At 43.5% G+C, this 17,788-nt stretch overlaps 1 protein-coding gene across 1 annotated transcript in view; it reads right to left on the bottom strand.

Annotated features, from left to right (window-relative positions):
- Positions 1-5,853: 5,853 nt before the first annotated feature.
- Positions 5,854-17,788, bottom strand: part of LOC122559408 (tyrosine 3-monooxygenase) — a 38,622-nt gene continuing 26,687 nt past the window's right edge. The window contains exons 11-12 of the mRNA XM_043708859.2: positions 10,365-10,498; positions 5,854-6,013 (exon numbers count right to left, since the gene is read on the bottom strand). Of these exons, the coding sequence (XP_043564794.2) occupies positions 5,854-6,013; positions 10,365-10,498 (294 nt within the window). The remainder of the gene's footprint in view (positions 6,014-10,364; positions 10,499-17,788) is intronic.

The following is a 17,788-nucleotide window of genomic DNA, read 5'->3' as shown; positions in this document are numbered from 1 at the left end:
TGAGAAGTTCAACAGGGAGCTGTGTGGAAACTCTTTCTCTCTCTCTCTCTTTCTGCCCTTAAACTTCAACCTATAAGCACGTACTCCATTTATACTGGTTTTTAAAGGGAGATTGCTTATTGGGATTGTTGTGTATATTGGGAACAGCATAACTAAGTCTAATTGGACAGGCTGAGTTCTGTAGGGATTCTTTATTCTATTCTTTGTGTTTCATTGTGTAATTTTGTGAATACATTTTTGTTTGTTTTAAAATTTAGTAGTCAACCTAGCTAACTTATTCCGGGTAATTTTCACTGTACACTGATTGAAACAAATTGCAAAGTTATGGTCTGTGGCTGCCTACGTAAGGATATTTTAGGTGGCCTGGCCTAGTCCATAACACATTCAATGAGATCATAGCTGATCTTATAATCCTCAACTCCACTTTCCTGCCTTTTCCCCATGATCTTTCACAGAGTAAAAATCTCTTTATCTCAGCAGTGAATATACTAATGACCCTGCCTCCACAACCATCTGGGGTAAAGCCACAGTTTAACCACATTGTTATCTCCACAAAGTTCTCACTGAGTCAGGCATGACCTTGCCCTACAACTCTGTGTGTGATTGATCTTTGCCTTTCTAGATAATGATTTATTTGGTTCCTCTGAATTTTTATCAATGATATATCCAAAGCTGGGATAAGTCTCTCTGGGGACCTTCCTTCCCTCTGAAACAATGGTGTAATGTTAAATGTCTCCTCCAGTCCTCTATCACCATCTCAAAGGGTAGTGTATCTGTCAAATTCTTTACAACAGAGAGCTGTTGAGGCTGGTTTGTGAAGTATATTCAAGGCTGAGATAGATTTTTAATTAGTAAGGGTATCAACAGTGATGGGGAAAAGGCAGGTAAGTAGAGATGAGGATGCACAGATCAGTCATGATTTCACAATAGAACAGCAAATGGACCAGCCTACAGACAACTCCCATTGATATTTTCAGCCCTTGTTCTTTCTTAGCTCTATCTAGGCTGATTTCATATCTCATTTTCTGACAACAATAGTTTTATTCGACTGCTCTGATTTAATCTTTCACTAACAAAGCTCCCCTACTTCCTGTTCCTTTTTACTTCCTGAATGTTGAATTCCGACTGTTATTCAATTCCCAGTTCTGGTCACTCTGCAACCATGTCTCCATAATGGCAAACGGTAATTAAAGGTTATCCATGATCTTCTTGAATGGCAGAGCAGACTTAAAGGATCAAATGGCCTACTCCTCATCCTATATCACATTTTCATGTGTTAATTCACTCTAGAAAGTCTTGAATCTAATTTTTCGGGTAATATTTGCTCAGCCGAGAGACCCCAGGGCTAGATTTTATTCGCATTGCTCACTCTACAATTTGTCCAACAGTTAGTGTCTGGTTATTTCCTCTGTATTTGAACTCCAAGTCCCTCTCCAAGACACATATAGATTTATTGTCTCTAGCTCAATGTTCTGGGACTCATACCCTAACAGCATTGTGGGTCTGGCTACACAATATGGACTAGGAGAAAGTGAGGACTGCAGATGCTGGAGATCAGAGCTTAAAAATGTGTTGCTGGAAAAGCGCAGCAGGTCAGGCAGCATCCAAGGAGAAGGAGAATCGATGTTTCGGGCATAAGCCCTTCTTCGGAATGGAGAAGGGCTTATGCCCGAAACGTCGATTCTCCTGCTCCTTGGATGCTGCCTGACCTGCTGCGCTTTTCCAGCAACACATTTTTAAGTACACAATATGAACTGCAGAGGTTCAAGAAGGAAGCTCACCAACATCCTCTTCAGGGCAACTAGGGATCAGCAATAAATTTATTATAATATATCAATCACATTCATGTGGTGAAATAAATTGAAGCAACAGATTGTCATTGTTGATGATATTTATTATAATTGCGATAGCCAATGAAGATTTTCCAATGGTGAAATAATCACTGAAGCAAACTTGAAATAGGAAAGGACTCATTCGCAGGTCAGTCAGCAACAGCAGAGAAAGAAAAAAACAATGATCCTTTTTCAGAATACATTCACCCTCTAGTTCTCATCAAACTGAAATGTTAACTCTGTTTCTCTCTCCACAGTCAGTGGAGTAGCACAGAGATAATCAGGCGCCAACATTTTCAAATTCATCACAAAAAGTTAAAGATTTTAAAATAAGGACACAAAATTCTCCAAATTCAGACCAGGTTGAAAGAATGCACGGACCAGATCTTATGATTAATTAGACTCTAGCTGCAAGTAAACAGTTACAAAACCATCAGAATTTCACTGCAATTTCCTTTCAGACCCTCCCTTACACACACATATATACACAGATACACACGCACACACACACTATGGACAAGAACAGACCCCCTCAAAACATTTTATGTAAGTAACCTAAATCCTAATGTTTTCTTATTTTAAAGGCAAATGTAAAGTGCTGTGTTCCAGATGTAATTCAGTTAGTCAAACTACTAAACTTTAAGCAAAACACAATTCATTTAAACACTACGGTTAAAGCATATCAAAAGAAAGAAGAGCTTAGAATAACATAGCTCTACAGAATAACAGGTACAGTAACTATTACTAATTAACTGTTCCAATATAGTAACATTCCATAAACAAAACAGACAAATTCAGAAAAACAGATTTTGTCTCTAGCAGCCTAGAAAGTGAACCTCCAGCTTTTGGCTATGATTGAGAAAGGGAAAAATAGTTTCCACTTCTTCAAGCCCACAAAAGCAACAGCTGAATCTCAAAGCTAAAAGAACTAAAGCTAGAATTCCTGGTCTATGGGAGTTGACCAAACCCATTCAGGCTGCTTCTATTGTTCCAACTTGAACAAAAACCCAAAGCCTCACAAGCTTGTTTACCCTAGCGGTCTGGCAGGCAGGGCATCTCTGCCTTAAAACCTCTCCTTCAAAAAATGGACAAAATACATCTTTGAAAGCCACAGCATTGTCACAATAGACACATACAGACAGGGAAACAACAAATGGATGGAGAGGAGAAACTGATTAGACAGTTACATAGTCTTTTAGGAGAAAGTGAGGACTGCAGATGCTGGAGATCAGAGTCGAAAAGTGTGGTGCTGGTAAAGCATAGCCAGTCAGGCAGTAGCCAAGGAGCAGGAGAGTCAACATTTTGAGCATAAGCTCTTCATCAGGAACGTGGAGTGGGCCCAAGGGGGCTGAGAGATAAATGGGAGGGGGTTGGGGTTCTGGGAAAAGTAGCTGGGAGCTAGTCCTCAATAAAACCCTCGCCTTCATCCCACTACACTCCCACATCAATGAATTCAACATGCGTTGTAACATCAAATTTTTCTTGCTCTGCCTCTGTTCTTACTTTTTCCATTAGGACTCCCACCAATCCTCCAAGGACCCCTTCTCCCACCAGCAACACACCCTATCCACTTGGATATACGGTGCTGGTCTATTACTTGCCCTCAATCACTTCATCTCCAACTGCCATTATGATATTGACCGCCTCATGAGGAGATCGAACAGGTCATTAACTTCATGAACACCTTCCACCCTGATCACAAGGGTTGGGTGGGGGTGGGGGGGGGGTGGGGGAGTGGGAGTGGGGGGTGTTGTGCTGTTGTAGTTTGGCACACCGAACTGTACACCGCTGAAACCAGGTGGCAACTTGCAGACCCCATCTCCTATTGCCCCCTTGACCACGACCTCACTTCTCATCACCAAATCATCATCTCATGGACCATCCACAACCTCATCACCTCAGGAGATCTCCTGTCCACAGCCTCCAACCTCATCGTCTGAGAACCCCGCACCGCCTGGTTCTACTTCGTACCCAAAATTCACAAAAGCTGACTATTCCAGTTGACCCAGCGTCCCGGCCTGCTCCTGCCCCAACAAACCTATCTCTGCATACCTTGACACTGCCCTATCCCCCTTGGTCCAGGATCTCCCCACATACGTTCAGGACACCACCCATGCCCTCTACTTCCTCCATGAGTTTTGCTTCCCCGGCCCCCAACTCCTCATCTTCACCATGGTCATCCTATCCCTGTACACATCCATCCACCATAATGAAAGCCTCCAAGTTCTCCATTTCTTCCTCTCCAGCTGACCCAAATGGTACCCTTCCACCAACACACTCATTTGATTTGCTAAACTGGTCCTCACCCTCAACAATGTCTCCTTCAAATCCTCCCACTTCCATCAGACTAAAGGGGTAGTCATGGGCACCTTCATGGGCCCCAGCTATGCCTTTTGGGTACGGGGAACAGTCTGCACCTTTTCTTCTGCTACTTTGATGACTGCATTGGCACCACTGCATGCTCCCATGAGGAGGTTGAACAGGTCATTAACTTCATGAACACCTTCCATCCTGACCTCAAGTTCACCTCGACCATCTCGGACATCTCCCTCCCCTTCCTAGATCTTCCGCCCCACCAAACCTTGGGCACCACTACCCCCTCCTCCCTGCCACCCCTTCCCCCCCCCCCCATCCCAACTCCCCCCATATTCCTAATAAAGAGTTTATGCTCAAAACATCAACTGTTCTGCTCCTCGGATGCTGCCTGACCGGCTGTGCTATTCCAGCACCACACTTTTTGAGTTTGGTAGTCTTGTCCACAAATATGGTTGAGTCGGTTCTTGATGATCTGAAAGTTTCTTCCTGGCTTCCCTTTCCAAATTCTTCTGCTTATTTATAAAAGGTACAGGGTGGCTCGTTCACTTGCAAGTTCACTCTGATTTATCATTTAAATGTCACAGCTCACAAAAACTGCTGAAGCAATGATGAACTAGTCTTCTTCAAGGTTACAGTGGGTTTGACTGCAGAGAACAGAGAGTCTCTCAGTCTCTCTCTATCACCCACACACACACACACTCTTACTCTCTCTCTCTCTCATTCTCAGTCTCTCACACATTGTCTCTCCTGAGCTGGTGGAGATCAAAACACTTCTCCATGTCTTATTCCTAGTTCCAAGCTGTTGAATTACTGGACAACAAATCACACAGAAACTAGCAAGCAAAAGACCCTTGTCATCAGTAACTGGTCACTAGTCCATAAACCAATCAACCAGAGCTATATCTGTATACAGAACTCTTTGGCTCCAACTCATCTGCAGCCACTTCAATAATTGTTCAAATGGCTGTACAAACAGCTTTCCCAAGGCTGTCAGGTTATTTGTTTTCAAACCCTGCAACCATCTATTTAAACACTGATATTTTCAAACAGTTCCTTCTCATTCTAGTGTATGGTTTGAAAAACACAGTGCTTACACCGTCGATGCTGCCAGACCAGATGAGTTTCTCCAATCTTTGCTATTTGTCTTTTAGATTTTCAGCATCCGCAGTATTTTACTCTCATTTTCTCCTAATTATTTGCTCATCTATTCTAATTCTTAACTAATGATTCAGAATGTATCATCACACACCTGCACAGACTCAGAAACTACTGGAAGTCTCTAGAATTCCAGAGGGTGACAGGCTGTTCTCTCATTAGAGAGGGGTGGTGAGTTTCATTGAGGGTTACTACATCTCAGGTGAGAGGCCGGGCCTTCATGTTGACTTCAGTTGGTACAGATATTGAACTAATGCTGTTTAGTATCACTTTGCATCGTGAACCAGCCATCCAGCCAATCGAGCCAACCACCACCCTATAAACACCAGCATGCACACACAGATACAGCAATTTAACAATCATGTTGTACAATTGTAGCTCAGCTATTTCGGGTCTAGTTTCAGGATTCTTATTGAGATTGATTGGGGTTGAGTTATTCCCAGGTTTCTCCAGATCAGCTGCCAACTCTCCAGGTTTTCTGTGGAACTTTCTTCAAGGTCACAGGTCTGTGGGAAACCTTCTGTTTTAAGTTAGCGTGGGGAAGCCTTGTCTAAGAAAGTTTATCCAGAGCAAAACAGAGATTTTTCAGCTCATCGGCGATCTGGGTAAGAGCTTTCTTGATCTTGTGTGGTTTGTCCAACAACTCGACACTGCAGGTCAGTGGGTCATAACGGAGTGAAAAAGGCCTCCTGATTTTACACGCATACATCCTGTTCAGAAAGAAAGAAGAAAACAATCATTAAAACCCAAAACGATGTGGTGCACTGAATAGTGTTCCTGTCTCTGAGCTAGAAGCCCCAGGTTCAGGTCCCACACCAGGACTGGATGGCCAAGGAACATTGGAAATCAGATAGAGTATCAACTTGTAATTCCTTCCAACACACCCCAATGAGAGGTGGTAAGGGAGTGATTAAGATCAAAAGACATAGGAACAGAAGTAGGCCATTCAGCCCATTGAGTCAGCACTGCCATTCCATGAGAACATGGCTGATCTGATAATCCTCAACTTCACTTTCTTTTCTTCTTCCCATAACGTCTTCCTATAATCCCTTACTGATTAAAATCTGTCTGTCTCAGCCATGAATATACTTAATGACCCAGCCTCAACAGCCCTCTGTGGTAAAGAATTTCACAGATTCACTCCCTCCAATAGAAGACATTCCTCCTCGTCTCTGTCTTAAATATGCAACCCTTTATTCTGAGACAATGCTGTCTCTTACAAAGGGAAACAACCTCTCCACATCTCCCCTGTCAAGACCCCGAAGAATCTTGTATGCCTCAACAAGATCACCTCTCATTCTACTAAACTCTAATAACTGTAAGCCCAAGCTACTTAATTTCTCCACATTGGGCATTCCCTCCCTACCTGGGATCAGCTGAGTGAACCTTCTCTGGACTGTCTCCAAGGCCAGTCTATCTTTCCTGAGATAAAGGTCCCAAAACTGTACACAGTATTCTAGCTGTGGTCTGATTAGTGCCATGTACGTTTTTTTTTATAGTCCCTATTTCATCTCTTTCTGAAATAAAGGCCAACATTCCATTTTCTTTCCCTATTATGCACTGAACTTGGATGTTAGCTTTTTTGTGATTGATGTACAGGAATCCAAAATCTCTCTGTTCAGTACCTTTCTATAGTTTTTCTCCCATTAAATAATATCCAGTTCCTCCATTCTTCCTGCCAGTAAGGTCCTTGAACTCACAATTACATAAGTTATATTTCATCTGCCAGTTATCTGTCCATTCACTTAACCTGTCCATATCCCTCTACAGAGTCTTAGTGCCATCCTCATTACTTGCCTTCCCACCTATTTGTGTATCATCCACAAGCACATGTCTGTCATACATTCAATTTCCCCATTTAAGTTAATAAATAATTATGGCCCCAGCACTGATTCCTGTGGCACTCCACAGGATGCAAATCTGAAAATGCCCCACTTAGCCCCATTCTGTGTCTTCCATTAGCTATGTGGCACAGTGGTTAGCACTGCTGCCTCAGCACCAGAGACCCGGGTTCAATTCCCGCCTCAGGTGACTGACTGTGTGGAGTTTGCACATTCTCCCCGTGTCTGCGTGGGTTTCCCCCGGGTGCTCCGGTTTCCTCCCATAGTCCAAAAATGTGCAGGTTAGGTGAATTGGCCAGGCTAAAATTGCCTGTAGTGTTAGGTGAAGGGGTAAATTTAGGGGAATGGGTCTGGATGGGTTGCGCTTCGGTGTGGACTTGTTGGGCCGAAGGGCCTGTTTCCACACTATTAGTAATCTAATCTAATCTATCCAATCCTCAATCCATGCTAATATACTATCCGCCATTATGGGCTCTGATCTTATTCAGTGACCTAATGTGTGAGACCTTATCAAACACCAACTAAAAATCCAAGGATATTACATTGACTACTTCCCCTGCATCTACCCTGTTTGTTACCTCCTCAAAGAATCTGTCAGGCATGTTTTCCTCTTCATGAAGCCATGTTGGCTGCTTGAACACATTTTACATTTCTAAAAGCTCTGCTATTATAGCCTTTATCATAACTTTAACATTTTCCCGATAGTAGACTCGCCAACTTTAAGGGCATTTAAATGGTCATTGGATAAACATATGGATGAAAATGGAATAGTGTCGGATAGATGGGCTTCAGATTAGTTTCAGGTTAGCACAACATCGAGGGCCTGAGGGCCTGTACTGCTCTGTAATGTTCGATGATCTATCACAAACATTAAGCTGATTGGCCTGTTTTTCTGACTCCCTCTCGTTTTAGATAGAGGTGTTATACTGGCAGTTTTCCAGTTAATTGGGAAATTAATTTTTCAGAATCCAGAGATTCCAGGAAGATTACTACCAGTGTATCCACCATCCCTGTAGCTACCTCCTTTAATATCTTCAGATGCATCCCATCAGGGCCAGATAGTGACTTTGTGGAATTCTTTAACACAAAGAGCTGGAGAGGCTGGGTCATTAATTATATTCAAGGCTGAGATATATAGGTGTTTAATCAGTAAGGGAATCAAGGTTTATGGAGTAAAGGCAGAAGAGTGGAGTTAAAAATGATCAGATCAATCATGATCAAATTGAATGGCAGAGCAGATTTGACGGGCTGAATGGCCTACTTTTTCACCCATGTCTTATGGTCTAAGATCTCCACTGTTCTGGATGGAATGATTGAATAAGACTTAATTAAAGTTAAATTGCCATTGCTTGAAATAAGGTAAAAACAGGTAAAAACAATGATTGCAGATGCTGGAAACCAGAGTCTAGATTAGAATGGTGCTGGAAAAGCACAGATCAGGCAGCATCCGAGGTCCATTGCTTGACATAAAATCAGTCTGACTCCAGGTTAAGACACAGTCAGATTTGAAACAAGGCCTCACACCTAAAATGTATTGTCTAAACTGAGACAAGATAACTACGGTTATCTTAGGGCAGTGATTTGAAAGAAATTCTGGTTTTCCATTGTAATCAAATGAAACCTGCATCTCCATTCTAACTGATTAAAGAATTAACAGCTATGGGTGGCATGGTGGCTCAATGGTCAGCACTGCCAGGGACCTCAGGCGACAGTCTGTGAACAGTTTGCACATTCTCCCCATATCTGTGTGGGTTTCCTTCCGGTGCTCTGGTTTCCACCCACAGTCCAAAGATGTGCAGGTTAGAGTGAATTGGCCATGCTAAATTGCCCATAGTGTTCAGGGATGAGTAGGTTAGGTGCATTAGTCCGGGATAAATATAAGGTAGGGGGAATGGGTTTGGGTGGGTTACTCTTCAGAGGGTTGGTGTGGAATTGTTGGGCTGGTGGGCCTGTTTCTACACTGTAGGGATTCCATAAAATCTATCTAGGTTTGATCAATACATTCACATCAGTTCTATGACCCTTTGATCTTTTACATATAAATTCTATGTATGATGTATTCTGTCTCACTAGCTACCTGAAAAAGGAGCGGGGCTCCGGAAGCTTGTGGTTTCAAATAAACCTGTTGGACTATAACCCCGTGTCGTGTGATTTTTGACTTTGTCCACCCCAGTACAACACTGGGTCATCCACATCATGGCTACCATTGTTTGAACATTTAAATGTACTGAGCAAAATGATTTCAAAGGAAATGAATTACCTTTTTCGCTGACATAAAGTCATAGAGTCACAGTGATATACAGCATGGAAACAGATCATTCGGTCCAACCTGTCCATGCCGACCAGATATCTCAACCCAATCTAGTCCCACCTGCCAGCACCCGGCCCATATCCCTCCAAACCCTTCCTATTCATATACCCATCCAAATGCCTCTTAAATGTTGCAACTGTACCAGCCTCCACCACATCCTCTGGCAGCTCATTCCATACACGTACCAACTGCTTTGTGAAAAAGTTGCCCCTTAGGTCTCTTTTATATCTTTCCCTTCTCACCCTAAACTTATGCCCTCTAGGTCTGGACTTCCCGACCCCAGGGAAAATACTTTGCCTATTTAGCCTATCCATGCTCCTCATAATTTTGTAAACCTCTATAAGGTCACCCCTCAGCCTCCAACGCTACAGGGAAAACAGCCCTAGCCTGTTCAGCCTCTCTCTATAGCTCAAATCCTCCAACCCTGGCAACATCCTTGTAAATCTTTTTTGAACTCTTTCAAGTTTCACAATATCCTTCCAATAGGAAGGAGACCAGAATTGCATGCAATATTCCAATAGTGGCCTAACCAATGTCCTGTACAGCCACAACATGACCTCCCAACTCCTGTGCTCAATACTCTGACCAATAAAGGAAAGCATATCAAACGCCTTCTTCACTATCCTATCTACCTGCGACTCCACTTTCAAGGAGCTATGAACCTGCACTCCAAGGTCTCTTTGTTCAGCAACACTCCCTAGGACCTTACCATTAAGTGTATAAGTCCTGCTAAGATTTGCTTTCCCAAAATGGAGCACCTCGATTTATCTGAATTAAACTCCATCTTTCACTTCTCAGCCCATTGCCCCATCTGGTCAAGATCCTGTATCACTTCCCTTATGTTCATGATCATTAGTTCATATGTTTGGTTGAGAGATGCAGTACCCTGTATTTGATCTGTGGTCTTACCAGAGTTTGGATTTCGCATCTTCAAAACTCTCAGACACAAAGTAAACTGGTTGGAAGGTCTGGTCTTGATAGGTTTGCATTGCCGTGACCTCAGGATCGAAAGCTTTGTATTGTGGTTCTCCCGATAAGGAATACTATGAATGACAGAAAGTTTCTTTTAGTCACTCTTTCACTGCAAGTTAACTTACATATGGCCTTTTGTAATCAAACTCTAAAGTGTGAATCCTACTCTTCATCTAATGCTGGCAGACAATGTGTGAAATTCTGTTTGCCTGTTCACATGAGTATGCAAGACTTATTATAGGCCCAGATAGTATTGCAGTGAAGAACTTGCCTTTAATTAGCTGGAAAGCCTGAACAAAGCTTGCCTTTATCGAGAATCTATTTCAGACAGGCAAAGCTGACCAAATATAATTAAGTGTTCAACTCTCCCTGGCAGACTATGTTCATTTTCATCCAAATCACCTTCTTCCCATTCTCTGGGAACTCTTTGTTCCTCAATGTGTGAGACCTTAATCCAGAACAACACAGTTGAGTGCAGTGCTGAAGGATTGCTACATCATCAGAGGTGCTGCTTTTCAGATGAGGCGTGAAATTGAGGCCATGCCTCCCTGCTAAGAGGGACATAAAAACTTTCTTGGCACAACCACAAGTGAAATCAAAAACAGAGACAGGAATTGCTGGAAAAACCCAGCAGGTCTGGCAGCATCTGTGGAGAGAAACCAGAGTTAGCGTTTCAGGTCCAGGGACCCTTCCTCAGAACTGACCCCAAAATGAAGGTTTTGAGGAAGGGTCACTGGACCTGAAATGTTAAACTTGGTTTCTCTCCACAGATACTGCCAGACCGTCTGAGCTTTTCCAACAATTTCTGTTTTTGTTTCTGATTTACAGCATTCACAGTTCTTTCGGTATCACGAGTGAAATTAGGACAGGTGCCCTCACCAGTATTTAATTTTCAGTAAATATTATTATTGCTGATAAAAGGCATATCTTATACACCAGAGAACAATATAGTGCAGAACAGGCCCTTCGGCCCTCAATGTTGTGCCGACCTGTGAACTAATCTAAGCCCATCCCACCACTATCTCATCATCATCCATGTGCTTATCTAAGGACAGTTTAAATGCCCCTAATGTGGCTGCGTTGACCACATTGGCAGGTAGGGCATTCCCCGCCCTTACCACTCTGTGTAAAGAACCTGCCTCTGACATCTGTCTTAAATCATTGTAAATCATCCTTGTAAATTTTTTCTGAACCCTTTCAAGTTTCACAACAGCTTTCCGATAGGAAGGAGACCACTCATGTTTATGAAAAGAACGTGTGTTAGTTTAAGGCCCAAATTTGTAGGAAAATCACAACAACTTGAATCTGTATAGCACTTTTCATATTGCAAGATGCCCAAAGTCTCTTAACAGAAACGTTATCAAACAAAACTTAACTCTGTGACACACAAGATAGGGGCTTAGTCAAGGCACAGTATCAGATTGAAGATGCTTTCTATAGGAGTGGAATGAGAGTGAGAGAGTTTTAGGAAAGGAATTCTAGAACTTAGAATCCGTGGAAAGCGGCTAAGAATGACTTTATAGCTCATTCAATCTCTTCCAATTTTTATTATTATTGAATTCACTGCAGTATGAAACTGTCTGCCAACTCATGGTCATCCCTTTTGCATGAGCAACCAATGATTGTAATTATTTAGAGGCCTCAGCTAATAATCAACACGAACATTTTGTACAAACCCACCGATTGCCACAGCTATCTGGATTATGTCTCCAAATGCCCTGCCTCCTGTAAATATTCTATCCTTTATTCCAAATTCCTTTGCCTCCACCACATCTGCTCCCAGGAGGACCAGTTCCACCAAAAAACACACCAGATGGCCTCCTTCTTCAAAGACCGCAATTTTTGCCCTTCCATGTAGTCAATGATGCCCTCCAGTGTATCTCCTCCACTTCCCACACGTCCACCCTCAAACCCCACCCCTCCAACTGCAACAAGGACAGAACCCCCCGGTCCTCACCTTCCACTTCATCAACCTCCGGATATATCATTTCCACCCATACAGTCAGACTCCACCACCAGAGATATATTTCCCTCCCCACCCTTATCCACTTTCCGTAAAAACCGTTCCCTCCGTGACTCCCTTGTCAGGTCCATTCCACCCACCAACCCACCCTCTCCTCCTGGCACCTTCCCCTGCCACCGCAGGAATTGCAAAATCCCACACCTCCCCCCTCACCTTCCACATCATCAGAGTTTTACCTGCACATCTACATACATCATTTACTGTATCCGTTGCTCCTGATGTGGTCTCCTCTACATTGGGGAGACAGATCACCTACTTGCAAAACGCTTCTGAGAACATCACTGGGACACCTGCACCAATCAACCCCACTGCCCCGTGGCCAAGCACCAATTCCCCCTCCCACTCCGCCAAGGGCATGCAGGTCTAAGGGATTCCTCCATCGCCAATCCCTGGCTACCCGACACCTGGAAGAAGAACGCCTCATCTTCCGCCTTGGAACACTTCAACCACACGGCATCAATGTTAATTTCACCAGTTCATGATCTCCCCTTCACCCACCTTATCCCAGATCCAACCCTCCAACTTGGCACCACCCGTATGACCTGTCCTACCTGTCCATTTTCCTTCCCATCTATCCTCTCCATCCTCCTCTCTGACGTGTCACCATTACCCCACCTTCATCTACCTATCGCACTCTCAGCTACTCAGCTACATTACCCCCAGCCCTACGCCCCTAACATTTATCTCTCCACCTCCTTAGCTCACAATATTCCTGATGAAGGGCTTTTGCCCAAAATATCAATTCTCCTGCTCCTTTGATGTTGTCTGACCTGTTGTGCTTTTCCAGTACCACACTCTCAACTCTGACCTCCAGTATCTGTAGTCCTCACTTTCGCACCTGGTTCACTCATATAATCTCGGTACGGAAATCTGCTGTCCTTATCCAGTCAGGACTGTTTGTAATTCCAGACCCAGAGCAATGGGGTAAACTCTTAACTGCCCTCTGAAAAGCCAAGTTTCTGGTATTGAGACTGCTCTAATGCAACGAAGGGTTTGTCAAGTTCCAAGAGATCAATTGTGTTAGGGGACTCTCCAGTCCGAGGTACAGATAGATGTTTCGGTGGCCAGCAGAGAAAAATCAGAATGGTGTGTTGCTTCCCTGGATCAAGGGTGTCTCAGAGAGAGTGCAGAATATTCTCAAGGGGGAGAGGGACTACCAGGAGGTCATTGTCCACATTGGAACCAAGGACACAGGAAGGGAAAAGGTTGAGATTCTGAAGGGAGATTACAGAGAGTTAGGCAGGAATTTAAAAAGGAGGTCTTCAAGAGTAATAATTCTGGATTACTCCCGGTGCTACGAGCTAGTGAGGGCAGGAATAGGAGGATAGAGCAGATGAATGCATGGCTGAGGAGCTGGTGTATGGGAGAAGGATTCACATTTTTGGATCATTGGAATCTCTTTTGGGGTAGGAGTGACCTGTATGAGGAAGACAGATTGCACCTACATTGGAAGGGGACTAATATACTGGCAGGGAGGTTTGCTAGAGCTGCTCGGGAGGATTTAAACTAGTAAAGTTGGGGGCAGAGGGGGTGGTGGAGAGGGGGTGGTGGGACTCAGGGAGATAGTGAGGAAAGAGATCAATCTGAGACTGGTACAGTTGACAACAGAAGCAACTCAAACAGTCAGGGCAGGAAGGGACAAGGTAGGACTAATAAATTAAACTGCATTTATTTCAATGCAAGGGGCCTAACAGGGAAGGCAGATGAACTCAGGGCATGGTTAGGAACATGGGACTGGGATATCATAGCAATTACAGAAACATGTCTCAGGGGTGGGCAGGACTGGCAGCTTAATGTTCCAGGACACAAATGCTACAGGAAGGATAGAAAGGGAGGCAAGAGTGGAGGGGGAATAGCATTTTTGATAAGGGATAGCATTACAGCTGTACTGAGGGATGATATTCCCGGAATTACACCCAGGGAAGTTATTTGGGTGGAACTGAGAAATAAGAAAGGGATGATCACCTTATTGGGATTGTATTATAGACCCCCTAATAGTCAGAGGGAAATTGAGAAACAAACTTGTAAGGAGATCTCAGCTATCTGTAAGAATAATAGGGTGGTTATGGTAGGAGATTTTAACTTTCCAAACATAGACTTGGACTGCCATAGTGTTAAGGGTATAGATGGAGAGGAATTTGTTAAGTGTGTATAAGAAAATTTTCTGATTCAATATTTGGATGTACCTACTAGAGAAGGTGTAAAACTTGACCTACTCTTGGGAAATAAGGCAGGGTAGGTGACTGAGGTGTCAGTGGGGGAGCACTTTGGGGCCAGCGACCATAATTCTATTAGATTTAAAATAGTGATGGAAAAGGATTGACCAGATCTAAAAGTTGAAGTTCTAAATTGGAGAAAGGCCAATTTTAACAGTATGAGAACTTTTGAAAGCTGACTGGGGGAAGATGTTCACAGGTAAAGGGACGGCTGGAAAATGGGAAGCCTTCAGAAATGAGATAACGAGAATCCAGAGAATGTATATTCCTGTCAGGGTGAAAGGGAAGGCTGGTAGGTATAGGGAATGCTGGATGTCGAAAGAAATTGAGGGTTTGGTTAAGAAACAGAAGGAAGCATATGTCAGGTATAAACAGGATAGATCGAGTGAATCCTTGGAAGAGTATAAAGGCAGTAGGTGTTTACTTAAGAGGGAAATCAGGAGGGCAAAAAGGGGACATGAAATAGCTTTGGCAAATAGAATTAAGGAGAATCCATAGGGTTTTTACAAATACGTTAAGGATAAAGGGGTAACTAGGGAGAGAATAGGGCCCCTCAAAGATCAGCAAGGCGGCATTTGTGCGGAGCCGCAGAAAATGGGGGAGATACTAAATGAATATTTTGCACCAGTATTTACTATGGAAGCTATAGAATGTGGGGAAATAAATGGTGACATCTTGGAAAATGTCCATATTACCGAGGAGGAAGTGCTGGATGTCTTGAAATGCATAAAGGTGGATAAATCACCAGGACCTGATCAGGTGTACCCGAGAACTGTGGGAAACTAGAGAAGTGATTGCTGGGCCTCTTGCTGAGATATTCGTATCATCGATAGTCACAGGTGAGGTGCCGGAAGACTGGAGGTTGGTTAACGTGGTACCACTGTTTAAGAAGGGTGGTAAGGACAAGCCAGGGAACTATAGACCAATTAGCCTGACGTCGGTGGTGGGCAGGTTGTTGGAGGGAATCCTGAGGGACAGGATGTACGTGTATTTGGAAAGGCAAGGACTGATTAGGGATAGTCAACATGGCTTTGTGTGTGGGAAATCATGTCTCACAAACTTGATGGAGATTTTTGAAGATGTAACAAAGAGGATTGATGAGGGCAGAGCGGTGGACATGATCTATATGGACTTCAGTCAGGCTTTCGGCAAGGTTCACCATGCAAGAGTGGTTAGCAAGGTTAGATCTCACGGAATACAGGGAGAACTAGCCATTTGGATACAGAACTGGCTCAAAGGTAGAAGACAGAGGGTCGTGGTGGAGGGTTGTTTTTCAGACTGGAGGCCTGTGACCAGTGGAGTGCCATAAGGATCAATGTTTGATCCTCTACTTTTTGTCATTTATATAAATGATTTGGATGCGAGCATAAGAGGTACAGTTAGTAAGTTTGCAGGTGACACCAAAATTAGAGGTGTAGTGGAGAGCGAAGAGGGATATCTCAGATTACAACAGGACCTTAACCAGATGGATCAATGGGCTAAGACGTGGCAGATGGAGCTTAATTCAGATAAATGCAAGGTGCTCCATTTTGGGAAAGCAAATCTTAGCATAACTTATAAACTTAATGTTAAGGTCTGAGGGTGGGTTGCTGAACAAAGAGACCTTGGAGAGCAAGTTCATAGATCCTTGAAAGTGGAGTCGCAGGTAGATAGGATAATGAAGAAGGCATTTTGTATATTTTCCTTTATTGGTCAGAGTATTGAGTTGGGAGGTCATGTTGCGGCTGTACAGGTCATTGGTTAGGAGAAAGTGAGGACTGCAGATGCTGTAGATCAGAGCTGAAAAATGTGTTGCTGGAAAAGTGCAGCAGGTTAGGCAGCATCCAAGGAGCAGGAGAATCGATGTTTCGGGCATAAGCCCTGAAGAAGGGCTCATGCACGAAACGTCGATTCTCCTGCTCCTTGGATGCTGCCTGACCTGCTGCGCTTTTCCAGCAACACATTTTTCAGGTCATTGTTAGGCCACTGCTGGAATATTGCACGCAGTTCTGATCTCCTTCCTATCGGAAAGATATTGTGAAACTTGAAAGGGTTCAGAAAAGATTTACAAGGATGTTGCCAGGGATGGAGGATTTGAGCTATAGGGAGACGCTGAACAGGATGGGGCTGTTTTCCCTGGAGTATCGGAGGCTGAGGGGTGACCTCATAGAGGTTTACAAAATTATGAGGGACATGGATAGGCTAAATAGACAAAGTCTTTTCCCTGGGGTGGGGGAATCCAGAACTAGAGGGCATAGGTTTAGAGTGAGAGGGGAAAGATATAAAATAGACCTAAGGGGCAATTTTTTCACACAGAGGGTGGTACGTGTATGGAATGAGCTGCCAGAGGAAGTGATGGAAGCTGGTACAATTGCAACATTTAAAAGACATTTGGATGGGTATATGAATAGGAAGAGTTTGGAGGGATATGGGCCGGGTGCTGGTAGGTGGGACTAGATTGGGTTGGGATATCTGGTCGGCATGGACGGGTTGGACCGAAGGGTCTGTTTCCATGCTGTATATCTCTATGACTCTATGACTCTATGACTCCACAAACCAGTCAGATATTAAGAGGAGGGCTCATTGACATCCTCTTGTGGACAATTAAGGATTGGCAGTAAATGGTCTTGCCAGCAACTTCCACATCTTGTAACCAAATTTAAGAAATCAACACACAAGTTGCTTCTGTGAAGTTATTTTACAAGTTTAATGTTCTCTGTTATGTACTGTTAATAGCTAGATTAATGTGCCACACCTGTTAGATATTGTAATTTATCAGCTTAATATGTTAACAATGATTTTTTTTTCTTTATTCAGTCATGGGATGAGGGTGTCGCTGGCTAGGGTAGCCTTTATTGTCCATCCCTAATTACCCAGGGGGCAGTTAAGAGTCAACCACATTGCTGTGGGTCTGGAGTCACATGTAGTCCAGACCAGGTCAGGATGGCAGTTTCCTTCCCTAAAGGACATTAGTGAAGCAGGTGGTTTTTCAAACAATTGACAGTGGATTCACTCTAAATTTCAGATTTTTAAAAGTTGAATTCAAATTCCACCATGCCGAGACTCAAACTCAAGTCAGCAGAACATTATCCATGTCTCTGGCTTAACTGTCCAGTGATAATACCACCAGGCCATCACCTTGC

Source organism: Chiloscyllium plagiosum, unplaced genomic scaffold, assembly GCF_037043375.1.
Source record: "Chiloscyllium plagiosum isolate Xiang-an unplaced genomic scaffold, Cpla_swu_hap1 HiC_scaffold_19, whole genome shotgun sequence".
In the NCBI taxonomy this organism is placed as follows: Eukaryota; Metazoa; Chordata; class Chondrichthyes; order Orectolobiformes; family Hemiscylliidae; genus Chiloscyllium; species Chiloscyllium plagiosum.
Note: the sequence above shows the minus strand (reverse complement) of the source record. Positions and strands in the feature narration are given on the sequence as shown.